At 30.0% G+C, this 24,331-nt stretch overlaps 2 protein-coding genes and 2 pseudogenes across 3 annotated transcripts; 1 reads left to right on the top strand and 3 right to left on the bottom strand.

Annotated features, from left to right (window-relative positions):
• Positions 1-612: 612 nt before the first annotated feature.
• LOC113550223 lies at positions 613-2,072 on the bottom strand (annotated as a pseudogene).
• A 1,739-nt stretch (positions 2,073-3,811) lies between these two features.
• LOC113560985 (vacuolar protein sorting-associated protein 26B-like) lies at positions 3,812-8,943 on the bottom strand. Of its 2 annotated transcripts, XM_026967143.1 has the most exons (7): positions 8,460-8,943; positions 6,865-6,999; positions 5,854-6,086; positions 5,630-5,794; positions 5,452-5,558; positions 5,144-5,355; positions 4,678-4,926 (listed from the first exon to the last, which is right to left on the bottom strand). In XM_026967143.1, the coding sequence occupies exons 1-7, from the start codon at positions 8,460-8,462 to the stop codon at positions 4,678-4,680; spliced, it is 1,104 nt and encodes a 367-aa protein (XP_026822944.1). In that variant the 5' UTR covers positions 8,463-8,943. The 2 variants fall into 2 exon arrangements, with proteins under 2 accessions (XP_026822943.1, XP_026822944.1); XM_026967142.2 differs by lacking the exon at positions 8,460-8,943 and having other exon boundaries at positions 3,812-4,926; positions 6,865-7,008.
• Positions 8,944-9,094: 151 nt separating this feature from the next.
• LOC113548457 lies at positions 9,095-16,225 on the top strand (annotated as a pseudogene).
• A 998-nt stretch (positions 16,226-17,223) lies between these two features.
• On the bottom strand, positions 17,224-24,275 carry LOC113548449 (protein monoglycylase TTLL8-like). Its single transcript, XM_026949333.1, is given in 5 exon segments — positions 17,224-17,587; positions 17,622-18,730; positions 21,527-21,787; positions 21,789-21,892; positions 24,086-24,275. Coding segments are annotated over 5 exon segments (2,028 nt in total).
• Between the last annotated feature and the right edge of the window lie 56 nt (positions 24,276-24,331).

Below are 24,331 nucleotides of genomic sequence, written 5' to 3'. Positions count from 1 at the left end.
GCAATATTAGCAGTAAACTAATAAAATGCGAAAAAAAGTCCCCTAATGATACTATATTTAGTACAGGTATTGAAATTTAAAAAAGGACGATTACAAATTAATAAGAAAAAGTATGTACCTAATCTTAAAATAAATACCCGAACAATAACGAAACTTTTAATAAGATAAATATAGTGGCTAATATTGTTCTTATTATTTCATCATATAAAAAGTGTTAAAACTGGGAATTAAAGAAATATTTAAATTTTTAATGTACATAATTTTAATTTTGGTTATAAATAAATTATTTTTAAATAGATATTAATAGTAGGTACTAATAAATAAATCAGACCTAAATGGTTTTAAAAATCGAAAGTAAATACTGACAATTTTTTTTAACAATTTGCTCAAAAAACTAACTTTAACAAGGTTTATTAAAACGAAAAGAGGAATGAGGACTGTCGTTAAAAGTTGTAATTGTATAAATAAATAATAAAGCAGCAACGAACTACGAACAAGATTTTAAATTAGTTTATACATTATTAACTATTGTCTATATTAATAATAAATAATAATTAATCATTTATAGGTAATAAGTATAATGAATAATAAATTTATTTTACATGCAAATAATTACAATACTTTTGCAAACAATTGCATCGTATTCATCATAATGATTATTTCTTTGTAAATTGACGTCAATTTTACAATCGTTTGTTTTTGTGAATCAATAATGGAGTCCATGAAATATTCACCTGCAGAAGGTTCTTTTTCGGGATTTTCGTCCATCATCTTTACGTAAATCGTACGGTTACCTGCCTTGAAAACGGCTTTGCGGTTTTTTAACAGACTCGATACTAGATCGTCTAAAAATCGGTTACAGTTTTCCATTTCTCGATTCAACATTTTTGTTTTAATATACTGGTAATCCAATAATGAAGTGCAGTCGTTCAAACATTCGATCTGCCTACATAATAAGTTTATTCATAGTTATTCAAAAGTCAAGATGTAGTGTAATCTGTATTAAATGGTCAAAATGATCGAAAACATTTTATCGATATTCATAGAAGAAAAACTAAAATTTCCAATGTCAATATATAACTCAAAAAAGTTAAAATACTATATTACAATAAAATAAAATTGAAAATCAAAAATATACATATGTTGTATAATAATATGTGCATACGTATATTATTCGAGTAACCGATACCTATATAACTGCAGCGTCTGCAGCTGGAAAAATAGTTTATGGAAATTGTTTTAACGTGGAATTGAATAATACATCTCATTTGGTGGAAACAGGTACAAATAGAATAGGGAAAATTGCGATTTTAAGTCTTAGTGAAAACGGATATGATCTTTGAACCTCGTAACCATTATCTATCAGCCGGTATAACTAGGCGTATTAATAATATATTGTAGCAGGTTTTTACGTGCGCCGATTTATAAATTTTGCATATATTCAGAAATACTTGATGTGTTCCCTGTCGATGATCGTATGAACGTTGGACAACCGATCAATGTTTGTGGTCAAGTACTCCAACACTTGTCGATGATTGGACGGCACGTTGCAGACGGAACAGTGTGAGCAGGCGCTGCTCCGCGTGTCCATCAGTGCCGAAACGAACGCGCTCATCGTGTTGTCGGTTGTACGGCGATCATCATTGGCCTGCAGGACGGCCGCCGGCTGTTCTATTAGGAAATCAGCGTCGCAGTCGCACGGTCTACCGGTGCAGTGGACGAACGTGAATGCGTCGCTGACGCCCATCACTTCGTAAGCGCCAGCCATCGACGTACGCGAACTTGTACGGTCGGGCGCACCGGACCGCACGTCGGCGGACTGTCACCTCGACGTGTCCGCGGTTGCCGCCGTCGGGCAAGACGGCGTGAGCGACCATCTGTGACGCGTAATGGAACGCGGCTGGCACGACTATCACCGCCGTCCCGTCCACTACGGCCATGTAACCGGCCACCGTGTACAGGCAACGGACGCGACCACCATCGATATCGAACCGGTCGCTGTCACACGTCAACGACACCCATTTTCCGTCCAACGCGCCTCCCTCGGCCACGACGTCTGTGGTCGAACCCATCGACGCATAAGTCTCAAGAGTAAGGGGATTCTTGTCGAATTCGTGGAATCTACCTATACGAAGTATAGGTACATGTTTGTTAACTCTGAACGTACTTATCTAATAATATACAAATAACCAATACATAATGTAGGTGAATATCGATATAAGTGAGTAGATATATATATGTACCTATGTATAGAAGATAGGTACCTACTCGATGGCTGCTGCACTGGAGCCATACATATTAAACAGTTATAGTTACACTTACATAGTTATATATATTGCATGTGTCGTGTCTTTCGAGAGTTATTCAATCTCCAACGGTATACCTATGTGTATAATATGATGTACTATGTAAAGGTCGAGAGTAAATTGATATAGACGGCTGTGAAAACTATCAATATACGTATAGGTTATAGGTATGTCGATCAGTTAGTTTTTCTTTTCTATAACACAAAAGTCTACAACGGACTTTTTCTGCGTGGCTATGACGACCGAGTGCGTTTTTCTCGTTACTAATTATAACATACACAGGTAAGTACATCAAATAATATAGTGTTTTTAATATATTGTACCTAAAAATAGCAAATAGAATCAACGTACGCAAAAAACAAACAAACAATTTGAATAATTAAGAATTCAGACAATTTTGTACACGGGAAGTCAGTAATAAAAATATTTATCGACATTTTTAAATTAGAAAACTTAAAAAAATGTAACTTTTATTTTGCATTTTTTGTATATTTTTTATGTATTTAAGTTTTTTATTGATAAAATTCGATACAAATTAAGTATTACTGATTGTACAGACGCTATTATGAAAAACAAGGTAAAAGTATAACATAATAATAATAATCTATCTTTTCATTCATGGAAATAATTTTCAGAGTAAAAAGAAAATAGGAGAACTAGAAGATGATGAAAGAAAATGATGCGAATAATTAATACCTAAAAATAAAAAATTATATAATTTATAAACTAACTTTTTCAATATTAAAAATAATTTTAATAGCATTTAAAAAAAAAAAAAATCTGTGATGAGAGCATTAAAGGGTATTTTTTAAGGCATTTTTAATGTTTTTTAAAGCATTTAAATCCGTTCTCTAATAATAACTAATAGGATAAACTACTATGGTAATATTGTGTAGAAAACAATTTGATATGTGAATTTTAATTACAGTAGTCTCACTAATCTGGACAATTTATATTTCATACTTTCTTTAATTTTGTATTGATAATGTAAATACATATATTACAATAATAACGTGTAATGTAAAATAGTTAATCAATAAATTTTGAATTTGTATAAATACATAAGGTGTATTTATTAGTAAGTTAAAAAAATGTCATTCCATTCAACGTTTAATTTGGATAGTCCCGGTCCCATCTAGTTCAGATTAGCGAGACTCTACTGAACTTCATACTTGTATTATTTAAACTTAAAATTGTGTTGATTATTATTTAATCCAACTATACCCAAATGTGATTAAGTAAAACAATTTTTTTAATTTATCGATTTTTTAAATTTAAAGAAAACAAGTCTAAAAAGTAGAACTGTTAAACTGATCAATTTACTATTGAGCATATAGTGATATAGAATACTAAATAATAACTATCAAGTTAACATAATTGGATAGTATAAATATTATTATGATGCTATTATTTTCGTCAAGAAATATAGAGAACACACTATACAATTTACACAGCTAAAAATTTAATTATTTTTCTTTTGTTTTTTTTTCATAGAAACATTAAAAACTGATAAATAAATTTATTTATAAATACATATATGATACATTTACTATATGATTAAAATGACATAGTTCATAATAAATACAATAAATAATTTTTAAAAAAATACACGTCTTGTAAACATGACTATTTTAATAGTTGGCTAAGGTAATTTGTTTACATTATCCGCTGTATGCATGAACCCAAATAAATTAGGTGATAATAATAATAATAATAATAATAATAAATAATAATAATAATAATGTATTGAATGATTTTATATACATTTCATAAAATACAAGAATATATATTTTTCAGTATTCGAATTTGATTAAAATAAAACGAATATAAGTGTTTACTATAAATTAAATCAATTCCATTTTTAAACAATAAATCACAATAACAATTAAGGTTCCTATAGAAATCTACGAAATCAACAGATAAATAACCTGTGTATAAAAATATATAAATTAATATATTTATGTAGATAAATATTAATTTTTGGTATTATATAGAGTGAGTCACTGTGTTCTCCCTTACAGTAAACACAGGAAAACAGGAAAATGCAGTGGCCCACTCTGTATATAACAACTATATCATTCATATGCAGAGTATAAAAATTTGCCGCTTTGTATAACATAAAGTATTTAACAAGTGATAATTGTTTGTATATTAATTTATAGTACAATTTAATATGTAAAAAAAAAATTTAAGTGGTTAACCTGTTAACATAGGTATAATTAATACATTTTTCAATAATTAGGACTAGGCATAAAACACTATTATTTTTAAAAGTTTAAATAACTGGTTACTTTTATTTTTCTAAAAAAATTCGGAATCAAAATTAATGGCATTTTGTAGACACTTAAAACAATATAATTACTATTTCATATTATTCACTAGTACTATCTTCGATTGACGAACGTATTTGTTCATCATCGCCTTCATTCATTGGGGAATGGTTATGATCATTTTCCGAGTCAGTATTGTCCAGTGAACCAGATGGTTGAACTGATTGAGTTGTAGTTCGTGGAGCTTCACTTCCTTTAGGCCCATCTTTACCAGAGACTAAATGAGAAGGTTCATTACGATTTTGCATTCCTTTTAAATGTTTTTCTCCTTTTCGCCATAACGTTATTTCCTGTAGAATTAATTTTCTTTAGGACTTACTGATAAGACATTTAAATAAAAATTTAGTTAGATGGATTTTTTTCCCATAAGAAACATTAGCTTATTTTATTTTAAACTATTTAGAAGCATCTCAGTAATATAGATTCAAAGACAAAAATTAACCTTCAAATAAATTAATTTCTACACAATTTTATTAGAATTTAAATTTAAAAAAAGTTATAACATACTTGTTGTTTAAAATAGCGTCTATCTTCTTCATCCATTAAAACAAGGTTTAAAAAGTATCTTACTGAAAACCTCTTGTTTACATCTCTCATAGTAGGTGTGAGATCATAACCAGCAAGAAATACTCTAATAGGAATACTTTCTCCTCTAACAGGTGCTCCATCCATTATTTCATATTTAGCTATAGTTTCGTTTTCATTAAATGTATTGGGACCTAAACAATAAAATATATATTTTTTTAACTTTTTCAAAAATGTAAAATATATTTTACTTGAATAATAAATAACTAATATAATAAAATAGCTCTAACCAGATCCAGTAGTTTCTCTTTTAATTATGGCAATTTCCATATGTTTTATTTTTATCCGTACTAGTAGAAAATAAATTTTACCCACAATTACATCTTTTAAGTGATATCTGAAAGATATAAATACATATTAATAATTACGAGTATAAATAATATTAAAGTTATTAATGAATTAACATACTTGCACTTATTGTATTCAAACTCAATATGCAAACAATCTTCAATTCCTACTTCCATTTTTATACTATTATTCATATCAGGATAAGAAGATAAAGTATGTACTATAATATCCATTTCTTTTACTATGTCATAAATTCTTCGTATGACGGTAACCCTCAAAAAATATCTAAAAAAAAGTATAAAATTAATTAAAACTTAATTATTAGGTTAATTATTATACTATACCTCAGCCTCACATTAGAGCCAGTATATGTCTCATATGGTTTTTCTACATTTAAGAATTCAAAATTATATGAAGTATTCTGCAACATTTCTCCAGGCCTGGCTAGTTCCTTGACTAGTGATGTAAACTCATGATGATTACCTCGATCATAATACATTTCTATTTGGCCTATGAATTCAACTTTAATACCCTGATGTTCCAAACGACTGCTAGACTTTTTTAGTATGACATTTACCTATTAATAATAAAATTATTTTAATAATAATAATATAACAGTTTAAGTTTTTATTCAGTTTGTTGTACACCATAGAAGACCTAATCTCAATAATTTAATTTAAAGCCCTCTTTAATTTTAATTGGGGTAAGGAGTGGATTTGCAACTCAAAGGTTCAAAAGTTAATAATAAAATTAATATTTTTATAACTGATGAAATATTATATTGTATAGCGTATAGGTAATGATAAATTATTGTCAAAATAATAATGATGATTATAATTTTATAGCTGAAATATATATATTTGATGCATATATGAAGGAACATATCATTATAAGTATATTATTATGTATTTTGTGTGTGAGCTATTATTATATTGTTTATTCTTCTTTTGTTAAATAGATAGATACAGATATTATTTATACATTTACAAAGATTTGTATGCAGGGCATTTTTAACAATAATATTATAATCTCATATTTATTTCTAAATTAAAATTTTTATTTTCATTTATCAACTGACACAATAACAATTTAAAGTAAAACTCAAAAAACAAATATAGTTAATTTTATCCGTGATTTTTAAAAACCTATGATAACACCATTAAGATAGATATTAACTATATTTATTTAACTCTTTATATCGTTTTTGCAATAAAATTACTCATTTTGATCGAGATAATGCAAACAAAATTTTAAATATTTAAGTAATGTCTAATTGGGTATTATATTTATAATATTAATATAATTTAGTTAATTTAAAATCATAAAAAAAAAATAGAAAATGTTAAGTTTATTACTCTTCCAGATACGGTTTCTCCATCATAATATATTAAACTTTGATCTTTTTTACTGCTTTCATCTAGTTTCTTTTTTCCATCTGGTCGATCTAAGATTATTTCCAACTCCGCCGTTTGTCCAAGTCCAAAAAAAGTCTGCAACATTCATGTTAATGTATATAATAAATAACCATTTCAAGAAGTTTTATTCCATAAAATAGTAATTAAACGACAAATTAATTTGTGAATATTTAACTTATACATAGAGAAAAGAATTAAAGATACAACATCATATACAACCATTATTCTATTCTGTGACAACACTAGCCTTTTATTAGATACATTATATTAACTAGTTGGTTAAGTTTAATGTTAATATACATAACAATGATGAGAATTAGAAGATTATTCAGGAAGGTATTAAATGAAGGTTAAATTATTATTTTAGATTAAAAAAGGAACAATTAATTTACAAGAGATTTTTGATAATTTCAGTTTTATTAAGTTTATCAATAAAGTAAAAGAATAGATACCTTATAATTATATTTTTTACATTATACAACAAAATAATTATATGCAACTAACAATAATTTATAATTCTTATATTTACTCTAGAATAACTAACTCAAATATATGTATATATATATTTTTTTTATTGATTTAATATTGTATGGAGACAGGTGAACTTAAATACATTATTAAGTTTAAGTACATAATGAAAATACAAGGAACTCAGTTTTAGCTAAATACAGATAAATATCTGTTAATCGATTATACTTGGGTAATAGTTTTTCAATTTATAAATTTGTAATATTGGCTGTAGTAATAAAAAATTAACTTATTGAATTCTACTATAAGCTATTGTTCTAAAGAACCTAAAATAAAAAAAGATGTGTACAATATAAGCTAAGATTTGAAACAATTTTAAGGGTATTCATATTTCAGACTAGACTATAAAATTAATAAAATCGGTGTTGTGAATTTAAAAAAATTATTATTTTTTAAACCGTAGGTATTTTCTTCAATTAAAATTGGTTTAATACATTTATTGGTTTACATTTAATTAGATTTGATTGTAATATCAATAAAATGCCATACTTATGAGTTTATGACTTATCTTGGAAAAATACCTATTAGAATTTAAAAATAAGCACGTAGGTACTGATAAAATCACCTAATTAGTTTAATTGAATACCTATTCTGTATCAGTAATACAGTGTAATTCTGAATCTACTGTGATTGGAAATTATGTGTTAACGTGTAAGGATAAACAGCAGGTAGTAAATGTTTAATTTCCTTTTGGAAAATAACCATAAACATAACCCTATTGGAAACTTATTATTAACGCCACAATAACGATTGTGCACAGTTAAGCTCACCGGGAGGAGATAGATGTAAATGCTTACAAAATCCGACTGGGTTTGTGCAAAAACTAAAATATGTTTGCCACGAATAACGATTTTGTATAAATTATAAAACAGTCGAACGCACAGAACAGCATATAGTCCGGGGGCCTGGCACGATTGGAGTTGGTGTCACACGGGGCAAGTCGACTGTAACGGCCGGGTAACCAAATAAAAAAATTGATCACCAGTACGGTGGCGGGCTGTACTCACCATTTTTGAGTTTCTTCGTCGTCGTTGTCGAGACTACGCTCTGGACCGCCGTCCACGTACGAAAAAAATAACCGTCTTCGGCGGACGGCACGCGAAAGAGATCGTGTCCGGATTAGGATGACGTGCCGACGGTGTCCACCGCCCAACAGCACAGCAAAACAGACCCTGTCCTCCGCCGTGCTCTCTCTATCAATCGGCAGACGACATCTTCGTCGTGGGCATGGCCAAAAATACGTACACGGTCTCCGGTTCCCGACTATCCCGAAGGGTGACGCGACTTGAGTTGTAGACTTGCTATCAATCGGCACACACACACAAGCGCGCGCGCGACAGACTACGTTAAAAGTTAAAACGAAAAAAAAATGTTAAATCGAAAAAAACACCCACAAACCGACGGCGGACAATATCACAATTCACAATATCGCAGATATAATAATATATTATTATTATTATTACGTACGTACGTACATATAAGTTATATATATATATATATATATATACTATGCGGTGAGTTTGTTAACGTACACACGTATATATATATATATATATATCGCCTATGTCATGCGTGTGTGTGTGTGCGCGTGTGGATGATTATAATACGACGGTGGTCATATAAGTATGATAATATCACGTACATGGAAGTTGGTGCATTGGTAAATGTTTCGACTTTTCGAGATAAGTTTTTATTCGCCGTGACAGACGGGATATGCATGCGCCCAGTGCAGCCACGTCGCACGGACCGACGGCCGGTGAGAGCTGCTGCTGATACGTCATGGCAGTCGATTTTTTTTTTTTTATTGGATAATATAGTAACGTACTAACGTCGTAGGTATAATCATACCTATGTTACTATAGTAACCTATACCTATATGGCTATAAATGATAATAGGTTTAGTGTGGGTAAGTACCTACTACGTACTCGATGGCTGCTGGCCTACTGCACTAGAGCCATACAATTAAACAGTAACACTAACATAGTTGTATAGTTATATTTATATATTGCAAGTATCGTGTCTTTCGACTTTTCGAGGGATCTCCAACGGTATACCTATATACAATATATATTATACAGGTACTAGGGAGAATATGTATTACGTCGAAAAATTTAAACTTCAAACGCACGTAAAAATTAATTTGACTCCGGCAAACTTTTTTTTTATATATAAGTTGCAAAACTTATAAAAAACCTCGCATTAAATTTTCAAATCTTAAAAATAAAAACAGTTTTTTTCATGACTTTATAACTACAAAATAATTTATTTATTTTCGTAATTTTAGTGATTTTTTTTCAAAATTCTTACTTTAAAAGCTAGAAAAACTAATGTAACTATTATTTTTCAATATTTTTTCTTTGGTAGAAAATTTGCATAAAAATTCCCGTTTTTTCTTAGAATAGGAATTTTTAATTTTGGCCTCTAAGGTAAAAACTAAATTCAATTATTTATCCTGCTACTCACAACGTTGAATATCGACGAAGCATTTTATTGAACACTTATCGTATCTGTATAAGTACAGGGTGTAGGTTGTAACAGATAAAATACTGACTTTTGGAATAACTTGTTTGTTGTTTATGCTTATTTTTGTACCTACTGAAAATAAAAAAATTTAAATTAAATTTAAATATTTTTGGACAAATTTAAAATAGTCAATTTGTGAATCCAATTAGAAGAACAATTTTGATTTATCTAAGTCAATTAGTTAATTTTTTAGAATTTTTTTAAAATATCAATATTTTTTGGAGCGTATAATAACTTTTTTAAAAATATGATTTTTGAGAATTTGCTGACATGAGTATATTTTTTAAATTATTTACTCATCATATAATATTAACAATTTTTGTCATACGTTTAAGTAGAATAATTTTTTTTTTTTGGTCATCTATCTGTTACACCTATTATAGTAAAATCAATCGCTCCATTCAGAATCTATTATGATACAAATATTATACTATCATATATAGTAATAATAAATGCAATATTTTCGGCATAAATTATATCAATCTACCTATACTACTATTTAACACTAACAATAAAATAAATTACTATAATAACAATATTAGCGATATCGAAAATATAGGTTTTGTGAAATACCTACACTTATATAACACATATTCTAACGACCGTATTTTTATATACAATATGAAATGTATGTATTATATATGAGTTCAAATTTAACATACCCATTAATAGTTAGCAGTGCCTCCTCGACACTACGTAGTAAAACGTAATGTAGTTACAATAGAGTGGTATACGTATATCATCAGTCACTTTTTTAAGATTATTTACGTAAATGCAAAACTTGTAGTGCTTATCATTATCCGAGGAATTTACTGTTACATTTTATATTAACAAATGATCAAAATAAAAAAGGAAGAATGATAATAAATAATAATCAATTATTGGTACCATGGATTTAGATTTTAGAATGTTTGAAATCCAATTTTCTAGCTCTTGCGGGTTCACAATACTAATAATCACTAATCGGTCTTGAATAAAAAAAATCTCAAAATTCCACAAGTTTATATTTTTTTTCAAATTACCAAAGTTGTTTAAGTGATGACAGTGATAACATTATAGGCACACATTAATTGAATCATACATAATTAATTTCATATTATATTATGTATCTAAACATTAGAATTGGACTGCATTTGTGTATATATTATATATTTATATATATACTCTGGCACTATATAGGAGGGGCTGGGGTTTAACCCCCCTCCCACCAAAATAATTTTGAGTAACTAGGAAAAAATTGTTTTATTATGTTGCAGGCACAATTTGTGTTGCTTTATTTTGTATTAAAGTTTCCCTGACAGCTAGTCATCATCATCTAAACTTATTGTTAACAGAAATTTTATATTTTTATTTTTTTAACATTTGGTAAATGGATAACAATATATAAGTTACAGTATTTAACTGTAACAGTGTAACATTATTATTAAAAATACAATATACATTTAAGTTTTCATTTTTACAAATAAAATGATAAAATTAAAGTAGAAGACCGCGTGGGCGTCTATGCTTAAGTCGGCGTACAGAAGGTAGTCACTTAGTTTGTAGTATTTCACACTATTAGCAGAATTTATGTAAATCGAAGCCTGGAAATCCTAGTTTAACTACCCGAATGTGTGCAACGACGATATACACGTGAACTACTCGTTAACTTAGCCACTTGCGTCACTCGGGATAATCGTAATAAATTGTGTAGACGGCCGTTATATTACGCAAATAATTTAATAATGAAATAACTAATAATAGATATACATTTATAAATATTATATTACTATTATTATAGGTATAACAATTACCACAGCATAATATTATTAACTGTTATTATTGTAAATTAAATAAGAACTCTGACGTTATATGTTATATTTTTAAATTTCGTGATATTTTATAGGTTAATTGGTTAATAACAAGTAACCTAAAAAATATTACGAAATTTAAAAATATAACATATAACGTCACAGTGCTACAATTATACGTAGTGTCGTTGCCCACCACTTGCACGGCGGGGAACTTCTACCGGTCGTGTATGATCTTGTGTTCGAATAACATTTTCCAATCACCTTCCTTGCCCGCGGACACAGTTAAAGCTACAGTACCGATTTGCTATTCTTCAATAAGGACAGGGCATTATGAGAGGTTTTATACACATTTTTTTTAAAAAAAAAGTTTATATTTACCGCCATATACAGTATAGGTACAATGTATAATAATCGAAAAGTACTAAGTAACATATTTATTATTTAAAGATGATTTGTTATATTTGTAAAACGGAGGTTCAGGATTTAGATGCTTTGGTGGTACATTATAATATAATACATATATTAAAACCTAATAGCACCTACACTTGCTGTGAGGAATCTTGTTCACAGTCATTTAATGATTTGTCTTCTTTTATGAGACATGTAATAAAAAAACACTTGTGTTCATGTTTCTCCTAATATGCAACAAAATGTACATTATTCAGAACTTACACACAACTTAGATAATATTAATGACTGTGAACAAGAAATGTTATGCATGATCCGGTCACAATATTTAATTTTGACAATGAAGTTAACCTCTTGTATCAATCTACTGTCAAGTTTGTTTTAAGTTTATATAATAATAATAATTTTAATAATAGTGATGTAGTGTTTATTCAAGCTGGAATTAAAGACTTTATTTTAAAGCCTATGGCATCAATTTTAAGACATGTAGAAAATGAAATAAATGATCCCATTTTACTATCCAAATTTCATAAATTTGAAACGATTTTACTTGATCCTTTTTTATATTGTTCAACAGAATACTGTTTATGTAATTGGCTTAAACAAAGAAACCTAATGTCAAATATGTATCAAATTAATATTAATAATGCTATTGTTCCTGTTGACCATGCAGGGAATATTAATTATGATGAAAAAATTATCAAAGGAACTCTACTACCAATAAAAAAACAATTTAAGCAATTTTTTGAAAAAGAAAATAATTTCAAAATATTTTATGATAAATTTCTAGAATATACTTATAGCAATGATGATTGTATTTCAAATTTTGTGCAAGGAAAACTTTTGAAGGAAAATATCCAACAATATGAAGACAAATTAGTATTTCCATATTTTATATATACGGATGATTTCGAAATCAACAATCCATTGGGATCGCAATAAATAGCTGCTATATATTACAATTTTCCTTTTTCGATTAATAATTCTAAACTTTCTAATATATTTTTGGCGGCCCTTATTAAATCAACTGATATAAAACAATTTGGAAATGATCCATGTTTTAAAAGTTTCATTAATGTACTAAATGAAATAGAAAGAGAGGGAATAACCATTTTTACTCAACATGGTGATTACCATGAATACTTCATACTTGGTCTGGTTTTAGGGGATAATTTAAAGGTTTAAATGACTTATTAGAATTTAGTAGGTCATTTTCAGCCAATTATTATTGTAGATTTTGTAAAATTCATAAAACTATAACTAATGAATTGTATGAAGAAGACCCAGCATCCATGCGTACATTTCAAAATTATTCAGATGATGTTGCTAAAATGTCTTTTATTGAAACAGGTATAAACAAAGATTCCATAGTGAATACAATTGATAGTTTCCATATAACACAAAACTTTTGTATTGATGTTATGCATGATCTTTATGAAGGGGTATGTCATTATGATATGTGCCATATAATAAAATATTACATTAATACTGCTTAGATTTTTTCTTTAAACACATTAAATAATAGAAAAAGTAATTTTAATTATGGACCTATTAATGTAGAAAATATTTCCCCTCCAATTTTATTTTGACCCTTTTGAAAATAGTTGATGTACTTCAATCCTCAAAGTTTAATAAAAGAAAAATATTATATCTAAAACAGCTAATTTCACAACATAACCGTATGTATGTTGCACTTTTTAATGATAATTTAAAGCCTAAGCATCACATTTTAACTCATTACCCCACAGTTATACAATATTCAGGTCCTCCTAAAAATTATTGGTGCTTTAGGTTTGAAGAAAAGCATAAAGAATTAAAAATGTATGGTCGTTCAACTTGTTCTTGAAAAATATAACCCTTATACTGGCAAAAAAATTTCAGTTTAAGTTTGCAAATTTTCTTTTACAGTCAAATATTGAAAATATTGTTGTTAATCTCAAGTACAGTATATGTTCTTCATTTTGAAAATATTTCTAAAATTATTCAACAACCATTAACAACTTATATGTGCTATTATCAAGTTAACTATCTAGGAACATTATATTAAAGAGGATACTACTTGACTAAGTTTCTTGATGAAATGTGTTTGTATGAGATTGCAGAAATAATTGTTGTGAATAACTCTACAGATAAAATTTTCATATTTTCTAAACAAATTCAAGTTTTAAAATTCCTTGTACAATTTGAAGCATTTGAAGTTGATAAAAATACTATAATTAATAATTGTACTATTCATGGAATAGATGAGTTTAGTGGTCCACCAATTAATATTACAAAAATTGCATCTGGAAAACATATGATACGTTTAAAAGAATTTTTTTAATATAATAATCATTTTCAGTATCATAAATTTTTATTTTATTATAATATATTTAATATCAAAAGAAATAATTGTAAACATGTATATTATTTTAATGTAGTACCCTGTTTAGCAGTATATTATATTCTGTTCTTGCAATGGCAGAAAGCACCAACAATTTGGCCTCAATAAACATTCAAGAATTATCAACATTTGAGCTAATTAATTCTACTGATAACTTGGAAAGCTTAATTAATTTTTTTCTCAATTCTAATGCATGTCATAAATGAATAAATCAAACATAATTTTATTGTATATACCATCTATAGGAATCAAATATAAATAACATTGAACTATACCAGGACTACATATTTCCTGTTGAGGATTTGCAGCCATTATTAAATTTACTAACAAGTTGGAAGTTGGAATGTGTATATAACACATTAATTGGTAATATTTATATATAAAAACAAATACCTATAGAAAATCTAGTACCTAGTACCTCCTTTGATAATTTATTTTTAAACATTATTTTCTTATTATTACAAAATACATTTTTTTCAGCTGAACTCATAGATATTAAAACTATCTGTTTTTCAAAATGAGTATATTAATGAATTGATGATCAAATTTCCTATTGGCATTAAAGTTTTGTTTACCCATGAGCTACAAAAATGGCAAAAAACAATCGCTATAACAGACCAAAAGACTTATAGCTCAAATGTTAACTCTGAATTAAAAAAAAACCATACAGGAACCTACATCAAATACAATTGATCTAGATGAAGTTTTGAAGTCATCCAGTACAGAGAAAATGATCACTGATTATTACAAAATGCATAATAAATTCAACAATAACATCAAGACTTTACTAGTAGATCTGATAATTAGCTATATAATTACAAAAAAAATTCTTATGTCTGTTCATCTTGCTTCTAATATTGCTACTTATATTGTTGCAATATTTCCATCAGAAGTTAAGGTAATATGGATATATATAAAGTTAGTTTTTTTTTAAATTAAATAATCAAAACAATGAAATAAATTTATTTTAATAGATTGATGTTGACTTCAAGACTCTTTACTGTAATTGTTCTGATATCAAGTATGGAATAGAAGAAAAGTTTGATGTTTTATTTAAATTATTAAAAGATCAAATAAAAGATACTGAAAGTAAAAAAATGTTAGAATATGATGGAGAAAATGTATCAAATATTAGTGAAAGTAATATTTTTTTTTTTAATGTAGCTAGGTACTTAAATTATTAATTTAATTATTTATTTTATAGATGGAAAACATACAGTATTATTTTATTTATTACATGGATTGTTGGTTCCTACTGAAAATGACCAAGGATCATACTGGGAAAAAAAGTATAATTAAGTACTCCATCAAAGATAGCCAAAATAGTTTCACGGTTTTCAAAAACTCAGTTCTTGAAATGGAAAATTATACTATAAGTCGCCGAAATGAAAATGTTCCCATTCAACCATTTATAATTGTTTGCGGAACAACTTTTAAACCCAAAGAAATTACTATATTTTTTGATTGCATCAAGTACAAAGTGTTTTCTTTTATTTCTGCAATAGATATATATTTTAAGATATTTCATATTTTAACTTAGAATATCCTGTTGAATCATATACTATATGGCTGTTTATACAAAAATATTTTTATGAAATTAACACTAAATATGATAAGGCTTGTCACACATTGGGGCAAATTCTTTCAGATTTAAAAAATATTTAAAATATCAATTTTTAAATATATTTTGTTTATGTTTAGGTATAGGGCTACCATATAATATGTTATTTTTATTTGTTTACAATACAGTAATACAAGTTGTTTTTAATTTGTATATACTATTTTAGTTGCTAAATAAAGTTATTCTTATTTGATTAGCATATAATGAAGTTATTTTTATTTTCAATTTCAAATTGAAAAAAAAATGTATTCCTTACCTAATTTAATAATACAAATCTTGTTCATTTTACTGTACATATTCTAGAACTAACAATGCTTATTTGTCAATTTTACAATATTATCATTTTACACAGTGATAATATTTATTATTAAATTGATCAACGGATATTGTTGAATTGATAATATATATATTTGTCATGATAATTAAATTGGTAAATAAGTCTTTACCATAAGATACTATAAATTTAACAATATCATCTTGTCGGCTCTATATTAACAATAATCTTGTCAATTTAATCTATGATTGTGGTTTTTGGTTGAGTGTATAACGTTTCTTAATATTGCAGTACTCGGCGTATGATTGATTTGTAAACTCTGCGCGGACAATGCGGATCTGTTTGCCGGGTCAGCTAAAAACCGTGATCTTTGCGATCCCAACGAAAATCGTAGGTATTTAAAGTTTTTGGATAAATACAAGACGAAAACCACGTCCGCGCAGAGTTTACAAATCAATCATACGCCGAGACTGCAATAATAAGAAACGTCATACATAATGTGATGAATTTCGATATTATACATTGTATCTATGCTGTATATGGCGGTAAACATAAACTTTTTTTAAAAAAAAAATGTGTATAAAACCTCTCATAATGCCAATCACCATCTTTGCCCGCGGACAAAGTTAAAGTTACATTACCGATTTACTATCCTTCAATAAGGACAGGACATTATGAGAAGTTTTATATACATTTTTTTTAAAAAAAAAAGTTTATATTTACCGCCATATACAGCATAGGTACAATGTATAATCGAAATTCATCACATTACGTATAACGTTTCTTATTATTGCAGTTTCGGCGTATGATTGTTTTGTATACTCTTAACGCGGACGTGATTTTCGTCTTGTATTTATCTAAAAACTTTAAATACCTACGATTTTCGTTGGGATTGCAAAGATCGCGGTTTTTAGCAGATCCGGCTAACAGATCCGCATTGTCCGCCATCGTCGTCAGCAGGCCGACCGACCAACGGGGCGCTTGTTGCAGCGGTTTATCCTGCACGTCTTCGGCGCTAATCATCTCAACGTACGTGTGGATGTTATCGTCATTCCACCAATACTGTTGGAGATAGGCGTTCGGGTGGTCGGTGCGCGACGCTGTACGTGCGGACAAGCGCGACCGGTGAGTACTTTTAGGCGGCTCCTTGTCTTTTACTAACTGACGACTTGGGCGCGACGAACAGTCGCGGAACGTATGATCCGGCGCCGACCGGCAATGGGCACTCGTGCACCATGTCAAACATGCCAAACCTGGTGGCTCGGCCTCGGCGGCCGCTATCGACAAGCATCTTGGCCACGCCTTGCACTACACTCCGTATCACGCGAGTGGCCGCGGGCGCCGCCAGCCGGTCACGTTCCTCGCAGTCAGCGGCCAGACATGGGTCGTCAGCCACTATGTCGATTAGCCACGGCCGCAAATCGTCGCCCAACACGAACGTTCCACGAAACAGCTCCAAGCAATTGGGCCGCAGATTAATGGAACCGGACGCCACGGCCGCGGTCACCGCCGACACCGTGGACCGCTTGACCGCCGTGTAGACGTTGTCGCCGTCAGTACGGTCGTCTTCGTTCACCCGCCGTTGCTGTTGCAGCAGCTTGTTCGCCTTAGCGCCACGCCGCATCTTCGCTCCGAGCTGCTTGAGGCCGAAAATCAGCGCCGTCGACCGCAGCATACCATGCAGCCCTCCCGTCTTGAACCGGTCAAAGTGCCCGGACCTGGAGGAATCCTGGTACAACGAAAACCTGTGTGCGTATGGTTGTATAACGCACGTCCGGTGCAGCCAAGTTGTCTGCCGGCCGCCAAGCGTCGATAGCACGATCCACGTGTATACGTCCGACTTGACGTTGTTACGCAGAAGAGGCGTCTCGATGTACTTCTGCACGATGCGGTTTGCGGCGTCACCTGGTCGCGCGCACCGGTTCAGCACGTCACCGATCTTGTTCAACATCACGGGCCGGCGACGATGGCCCGCCGTGTCCTTGACTATCCAAATGTTCTTGTAGCCGTCCATCGCCGTCTGCGGCCTCGCCGCTGTCATCTGATTCACGATCAGTCTACTAGACGCTGCCAGGTAACGCAGCGCCGCGTCAACGTCGTCACCCGTCCCCGGCACAGTGAACTTTTTTTTGTCGTGCACGATCATGTAGTAATGTTCGAAAAACGTTTCCCAGTCAGCTCCCTTGCCCGAAAATTCTGACGCCCCTAGCGATCCATCGCCCATTAAGTATTTGTGACATTTAGTCGCGGCAAAATGGAGTGCCGAAAGAGGAGCCTACAGGGGGAGATATAATACATGAGATAGAAAATATATTGTCAAAATGTTTCAAATAGAGGTAAAAATTGATATAAAAAATACATAATATAATATACAATTACATCTCAAACAATAATGTACATAGTACATAACGTCTGTAAGCTATAATCTTTTCAGTATGCAGCATAAAACACAATTTTTATAGGTACAAAAATGATGAATTCGAATAATTCAATATTATATAAATTCCGAGCGGAGCGATATTGGACATCAGTTTGAATATACATATATATTTTTGAATATACTATTATAATAACAAAATAAACAAATATGTATAAGACTGCTTTAACTGAAAATACTGCCAATATATAAAAATTAATAATCTGCAAGCAATGTTTATATTTTAAGTGACACTATATTGTGAGTATAAGATCATGTGCAAAACAACAACAATTAAATCAGAGGCATCATTTGGAGGGGAGTATACATTCGTTTCGTTTAATTCTTAAGTTCTTTTAAAGTAAATTTGGACCATCTATAATTTTCTGGCAAGGTGGTTACTGGTTAGTAATTGTAAATAATCATATATAGCTTGACTGTATAATTGAACAAATTTTATCTATTCTATACATTTTTTTTTTTTTATGTAGTAGATTTATTTTCAAAAATGAAAACAAAAAGGTATCCACTATTATAATAGCTAAGTATATTAATATTTAATTATTTAAACGTAAGTTAACATATTTTTAATTATAATAAAATAAAAAATATCTGCTATTTTATATTTATAAATTATGTTGTTAGTAAATAAAAAGTGTGAATTAAAATCAAAGGAAAATTATTTAAATTATAAAATCTGCGTCTTGGCATCTTACCAACACATACAATTGCACATTTTAATTTAGAAGAATCCATTTTACTCTTGTTATTTTTAATATTATAGTGAAATGACGTTTTATCAAATTTAAAATTAAGAAAATTATCCCGGACACTATGAAGGAATTTTTTTTAGAGAGAATTATTTTTTTTTTTTTTTTTGATATACGGCCCTCTCCTACTGACGACTGACCCGTAAGTGTTATGAGCATCTTATAATTTTAAAACGAATTACAATTTTTAAATGCTTTTAGATTATGACAATGATTATCTCACAACGACAAGATATCAAGGTATTTTTAGGATATGGATATCTCATTGTTGTAAGTTGATGAATCGATACGACTCCGCATACAAGAACACACATAAGCCATAGCAGTCAGTTCTATTTGTTATTACAAATGTTTATATTACTTTTTTTGTAACATCTATTGGAATTCACATAGTATAGTAATTATGTGACGTCACATTTGATGCTTAAAAATACAATCTTTGAGATGTCAAAATTACCGTTATGCACACAGGGAATGTCTTGATATTATTATTGGAATATCTAAAACTTACTTTAAATTTTGGCAGTCAAAAAATAAAAAAATTTCATATTCTATAAATCATTAATTTACCACGAACCACGTGATTACTCCAACATAAAACAAGTTCTAAGTATCCACTGCACTTGCTTCTCGTCACGATAAAGCAAACTTAGACTCTTTATATTCATTCTAAATGGTCTTGCTACTACTCTAATTTCTACTACTACTTAAATACCTACTACTTAACTATATTATACTCAATCCAGACTAAGAGCGCACTGCCTTGGCAGCGGCAACGCTGCCTGTGGAGAGAATGCATGCGCGAGTTTCGACCGGTTTTCGTCCGCCGCCCGGTGCGCTCTTAGTCTGGACAGAGTATACATATACTTTGAATTATTATGCTATCTAAATTATTTTTGTATCTAATAATTTATGTGTTCTAGGCTGTTCTAGCTTATTGTATCTACATATAATCACATTTACACTTTATTGCCATATTTGCATATTATATATTACTATTTAAAATTGCCGTTTTGGCATTTAATAAAAAATAATAATAAATGATGAGTGATGTGGCCTGGCAATAAAAAAATTTAGCGTATTATTTGCAGTTATTAGATTTAACATAGCAACCATATTGCCCATAGTCACATTTTCTGTTTTGTCCTCTACAAGTGTCGAAGTAAGTTATGACATAAGTTCTACCATTGATTATAAATATTTATATAATCAATGGTTATACATTACTGGGAAAATTTATTATTTTTCGGTATTGGCAAAATCGCTAATAGGCCATAGATATTTTTGATATTTTTTTTTTTTTGTCTACCGATTTCGTCATACCACATATAAAATTCAGTTCTGTCAGTACTTCCATCTCAACTAGTAACTACAAACTCTAATGGTCAAGTCAGTGGTGAAGCCAGGATTTTTTTTTCCGGGAGGGCTGATTAAATTTTGTAAAATACAATTTAAGATTTTTGTAGCAATATAAACCATCAAAAGTTAAAATAATTTTTAAATTTTCTTGATACTTCGGGGAGGGACTACTGTTCTCTTAGCCCTACTGGCTACGCAACTGGGTCAAGTTAAAGTAAAAATAAAACACAGCTAATAACTAGTAAAAATATTATACAAAAAAAATAAAAGTGTAGTAAATATAAATACTTAATTTTATGACATACATTTTTGCTATGATTACGTAAATTATTAATTTTGATCGTTGCATATAGATTATGTCATAAATGAGAGAGTATCATATTGTATTTTTCCGTCACTTCAAACTTTTTTAAAAATTGATAAACTGCAGCAGACATATCAGCTTATTTTGTAATCACGCTACAATGTTTATTCACCAATAATGGTTGATAAACGCAGAAATAAACAACTATGCGAGTCTACTTACTTGACCACTTTTGGCGCACATGGCTTGATGATCGCCGTCCACGAATGCACGTAGTAATGACACGCAAGCGGTTAATGAATAATCCGATACAAAGCTACGGTCCGCGTGCAACTCGTCGGCGCATGCCCGGTATGCCCTAGGATAGTGGAAATCGAATTCAGATTTTCCGGCCAGAGTGTGACCGCATAGCTTTAACGCGGCGTTTGCGTCCCTCGGGAATCGGTTAATCACGACGTCCGGGTGTAACGTCATCCAGTTGACTGCCGCTGCTGAGCGCGTCTGTCCACACTAGGCCGGATTCGTAACGCTTGACGATCGTCTTGACGCGCTCGACGTTATTGTGTAGCGATAATATTACGGTGGGACCTTAACACATCATAACAGACTTCTATATGTATAAATGAAAATATCAAATCTTACATAATAATACAGTGTCATTATACCTATTTACGGACACCAGATGGACTTAAAATGTATACATAAATAATAGATGCAGTATTTCTGCATCATGTAGTGACTAATGTACTAATCTATAATATTTAATTATGCTTATAAGTATGACATGTGTTATTGTTATATTTATAAGGATTTGATTTCTTTAATTTTGCTCAATATATTCGTTACCTATATATATTATTTCTGTCCAGTTTATTTTTTTCATTCGTATCTAACTCGGCTATGGGGCACATTTCAAAAGCCTTAAAGGATCTTATTTTGTTTCATTTACAACACTAATTTATCGCAAACATATAAGGAAACACTCCATAATAATAAATATTATAATAATATAATAATAAATATAAAACAATTTTAAAAAAATTCTTCTCTTTTTCGGCTTGGTGTCTTGTTCTATTCCTTACTTAATTTCCAGTGCAATTCTTTCGTTTTATGTTCTTAACTTAGGGTAAGTTGATTATATATGAATCATGTGATTCACAGAAATAAGGTGATGGGTAAGTGTCTTATAATGGATGGGAAAGGTAGGCTGGACCATTTTTAAAGGTTGAATATTAAATTAAAAATAATAAATATAATATAAATAGCCATATATGACAACAGTAACTTAGGTGTGGTATATACTGATGATGGTATGGTAAGTATATAGACATATAGTATTGTACTGTGTATTATGTAACAAGTGCAAGTATATGATTGAATATACTTATAGTGCAGACAGCAGTGCAGTGTGCAAATTTATAATCTGACAGACGGTCTCTTCATACTCAGAATCATTCTTCATAATATACGAAATATACAACGATGACATGTCATTGAATCCAAATTTAAGACTTCCATGTGATGAATCATTGCAGTGATCAATTCAAAAAGTCAAAACCTATTTTACAGCCGAACTGATACGCCCGGTACCCACGCAATTACCCACCTTTTTTATTACAAGTAACTATAGTTACCTATAATGTAATTTCGTATTTTCTATTTATTCAAATTCTTTATAAAAGAGTTTTGTTATTAACTATATGTATATTGTCTACATTATATATAATTCATATTAAATATTTATATCATACAACTATACACGCAGCTAGTATAATTTGAGTATATATAATAATATATCTATTATCTATTATATACGTACCGGTACCTACTTTATATCTGCAGAATTGAATAGATTTTATAGATTACACTGATATTCAAATCAGTGTTTAGACAGTTAGACCTATAATACGCATATAGGAGGTACCCATGGGCGCTGCGAGTGGGTTCAAGGGGGTGCACTTGCATCCCCCTGGCTTTACAAAAAATTAAATTAATTTAAAAAAATCGAATGGTATTGAAACTATTTTACTTTGCATAATTACCTACATTATTTCTATTAATTATTATTATACTTATTTTACATAATTGTCTATATATAATATATATAATATTATTTATATTATGTATTATAATACTTATTTTTTAAATAATAATTGTAAACGCCCAGGTTTTTTTCAAATTCTTTAATTGAATTTTCAGTGAATTTGGTATCCTCTTTTAGTCTCTTTTTATGTACACTCATTATACACAATCCGGACAATCGGTAATCACCAGGACTCGGGACTTAAAGCATTTGTTAATTTTTATTGATTGACTTAAAATGTAGCAGAGTGCTATGGAAGTGTATGTCATGTTAAAATACGTTCAATTATAAAATTTGAAAGTGATTTTTTTTTTACTTTTTTCCACGATTTCCTATCATATATTGTCAATGTATAGGACATTAGGAAATGTCAGTTGTCACGTGTATATTCAATACATAAATCGGTCACATTTATCGCATACGAGTTGTCGTGTAGGATAAAGGTTACTATTTTTATTAACGGGTTTTCTAATCATAGCCACTAGCCCGCGTTACATTGTAGCCATTGAAAAAAAAACTAAAATAACTTTGTATTGTCATACAAATTGAAAAAATATTTTTACGTATTTAACTATTATTATTATTATTACGTATATAAGCATTATTTAGAAATTAGCGTATACCTACTTGCACAATGCACCCCCCTGATAAAATTCCTGGCGGCGCCTATGTAGGTACCTATATAGGTATATACTTACCATCACTGTTTCGAAAATTGTTGTCGTCCTTAATTTTGCCGATCCAACCATTCTTGATTAACGTCATCTGAATCTCGGCCGGCATTTTAGCTACTGCGGTAAATATTTTCCTTTCGCGAATTGCTTGGTCCACAGTGCCCACAGAGTTCTTGCAATGAAGTGTTATTTGGTTGTTAGAAGCCATCGGCATGTGTAAAAGTAAAAAAATGATAAGTTTGGTGTTAAATTTTGAGTGTATAAATTTCC

Source organism: Rhopalosiphum maidis, chromosome 4, assembly GCF_003676215.2.
Source record: "Rhopalosiphum maidis isolate BTI-1 chromosome 4, ASM367621v3, whole genome shotgun sequence".
Lineage (NCBI taxonomy): Eukaryota > Metazoa > Arthropoda > Insecta > Hemiptera > Aphididae > Rhopalosiphum > Rhopalosiphum maidis.
The sequence above is the reverse complement of the archived record's forward strand: the minus strand, read 5'-3'. Positions and strand labels throughout refer to the sequence as shown.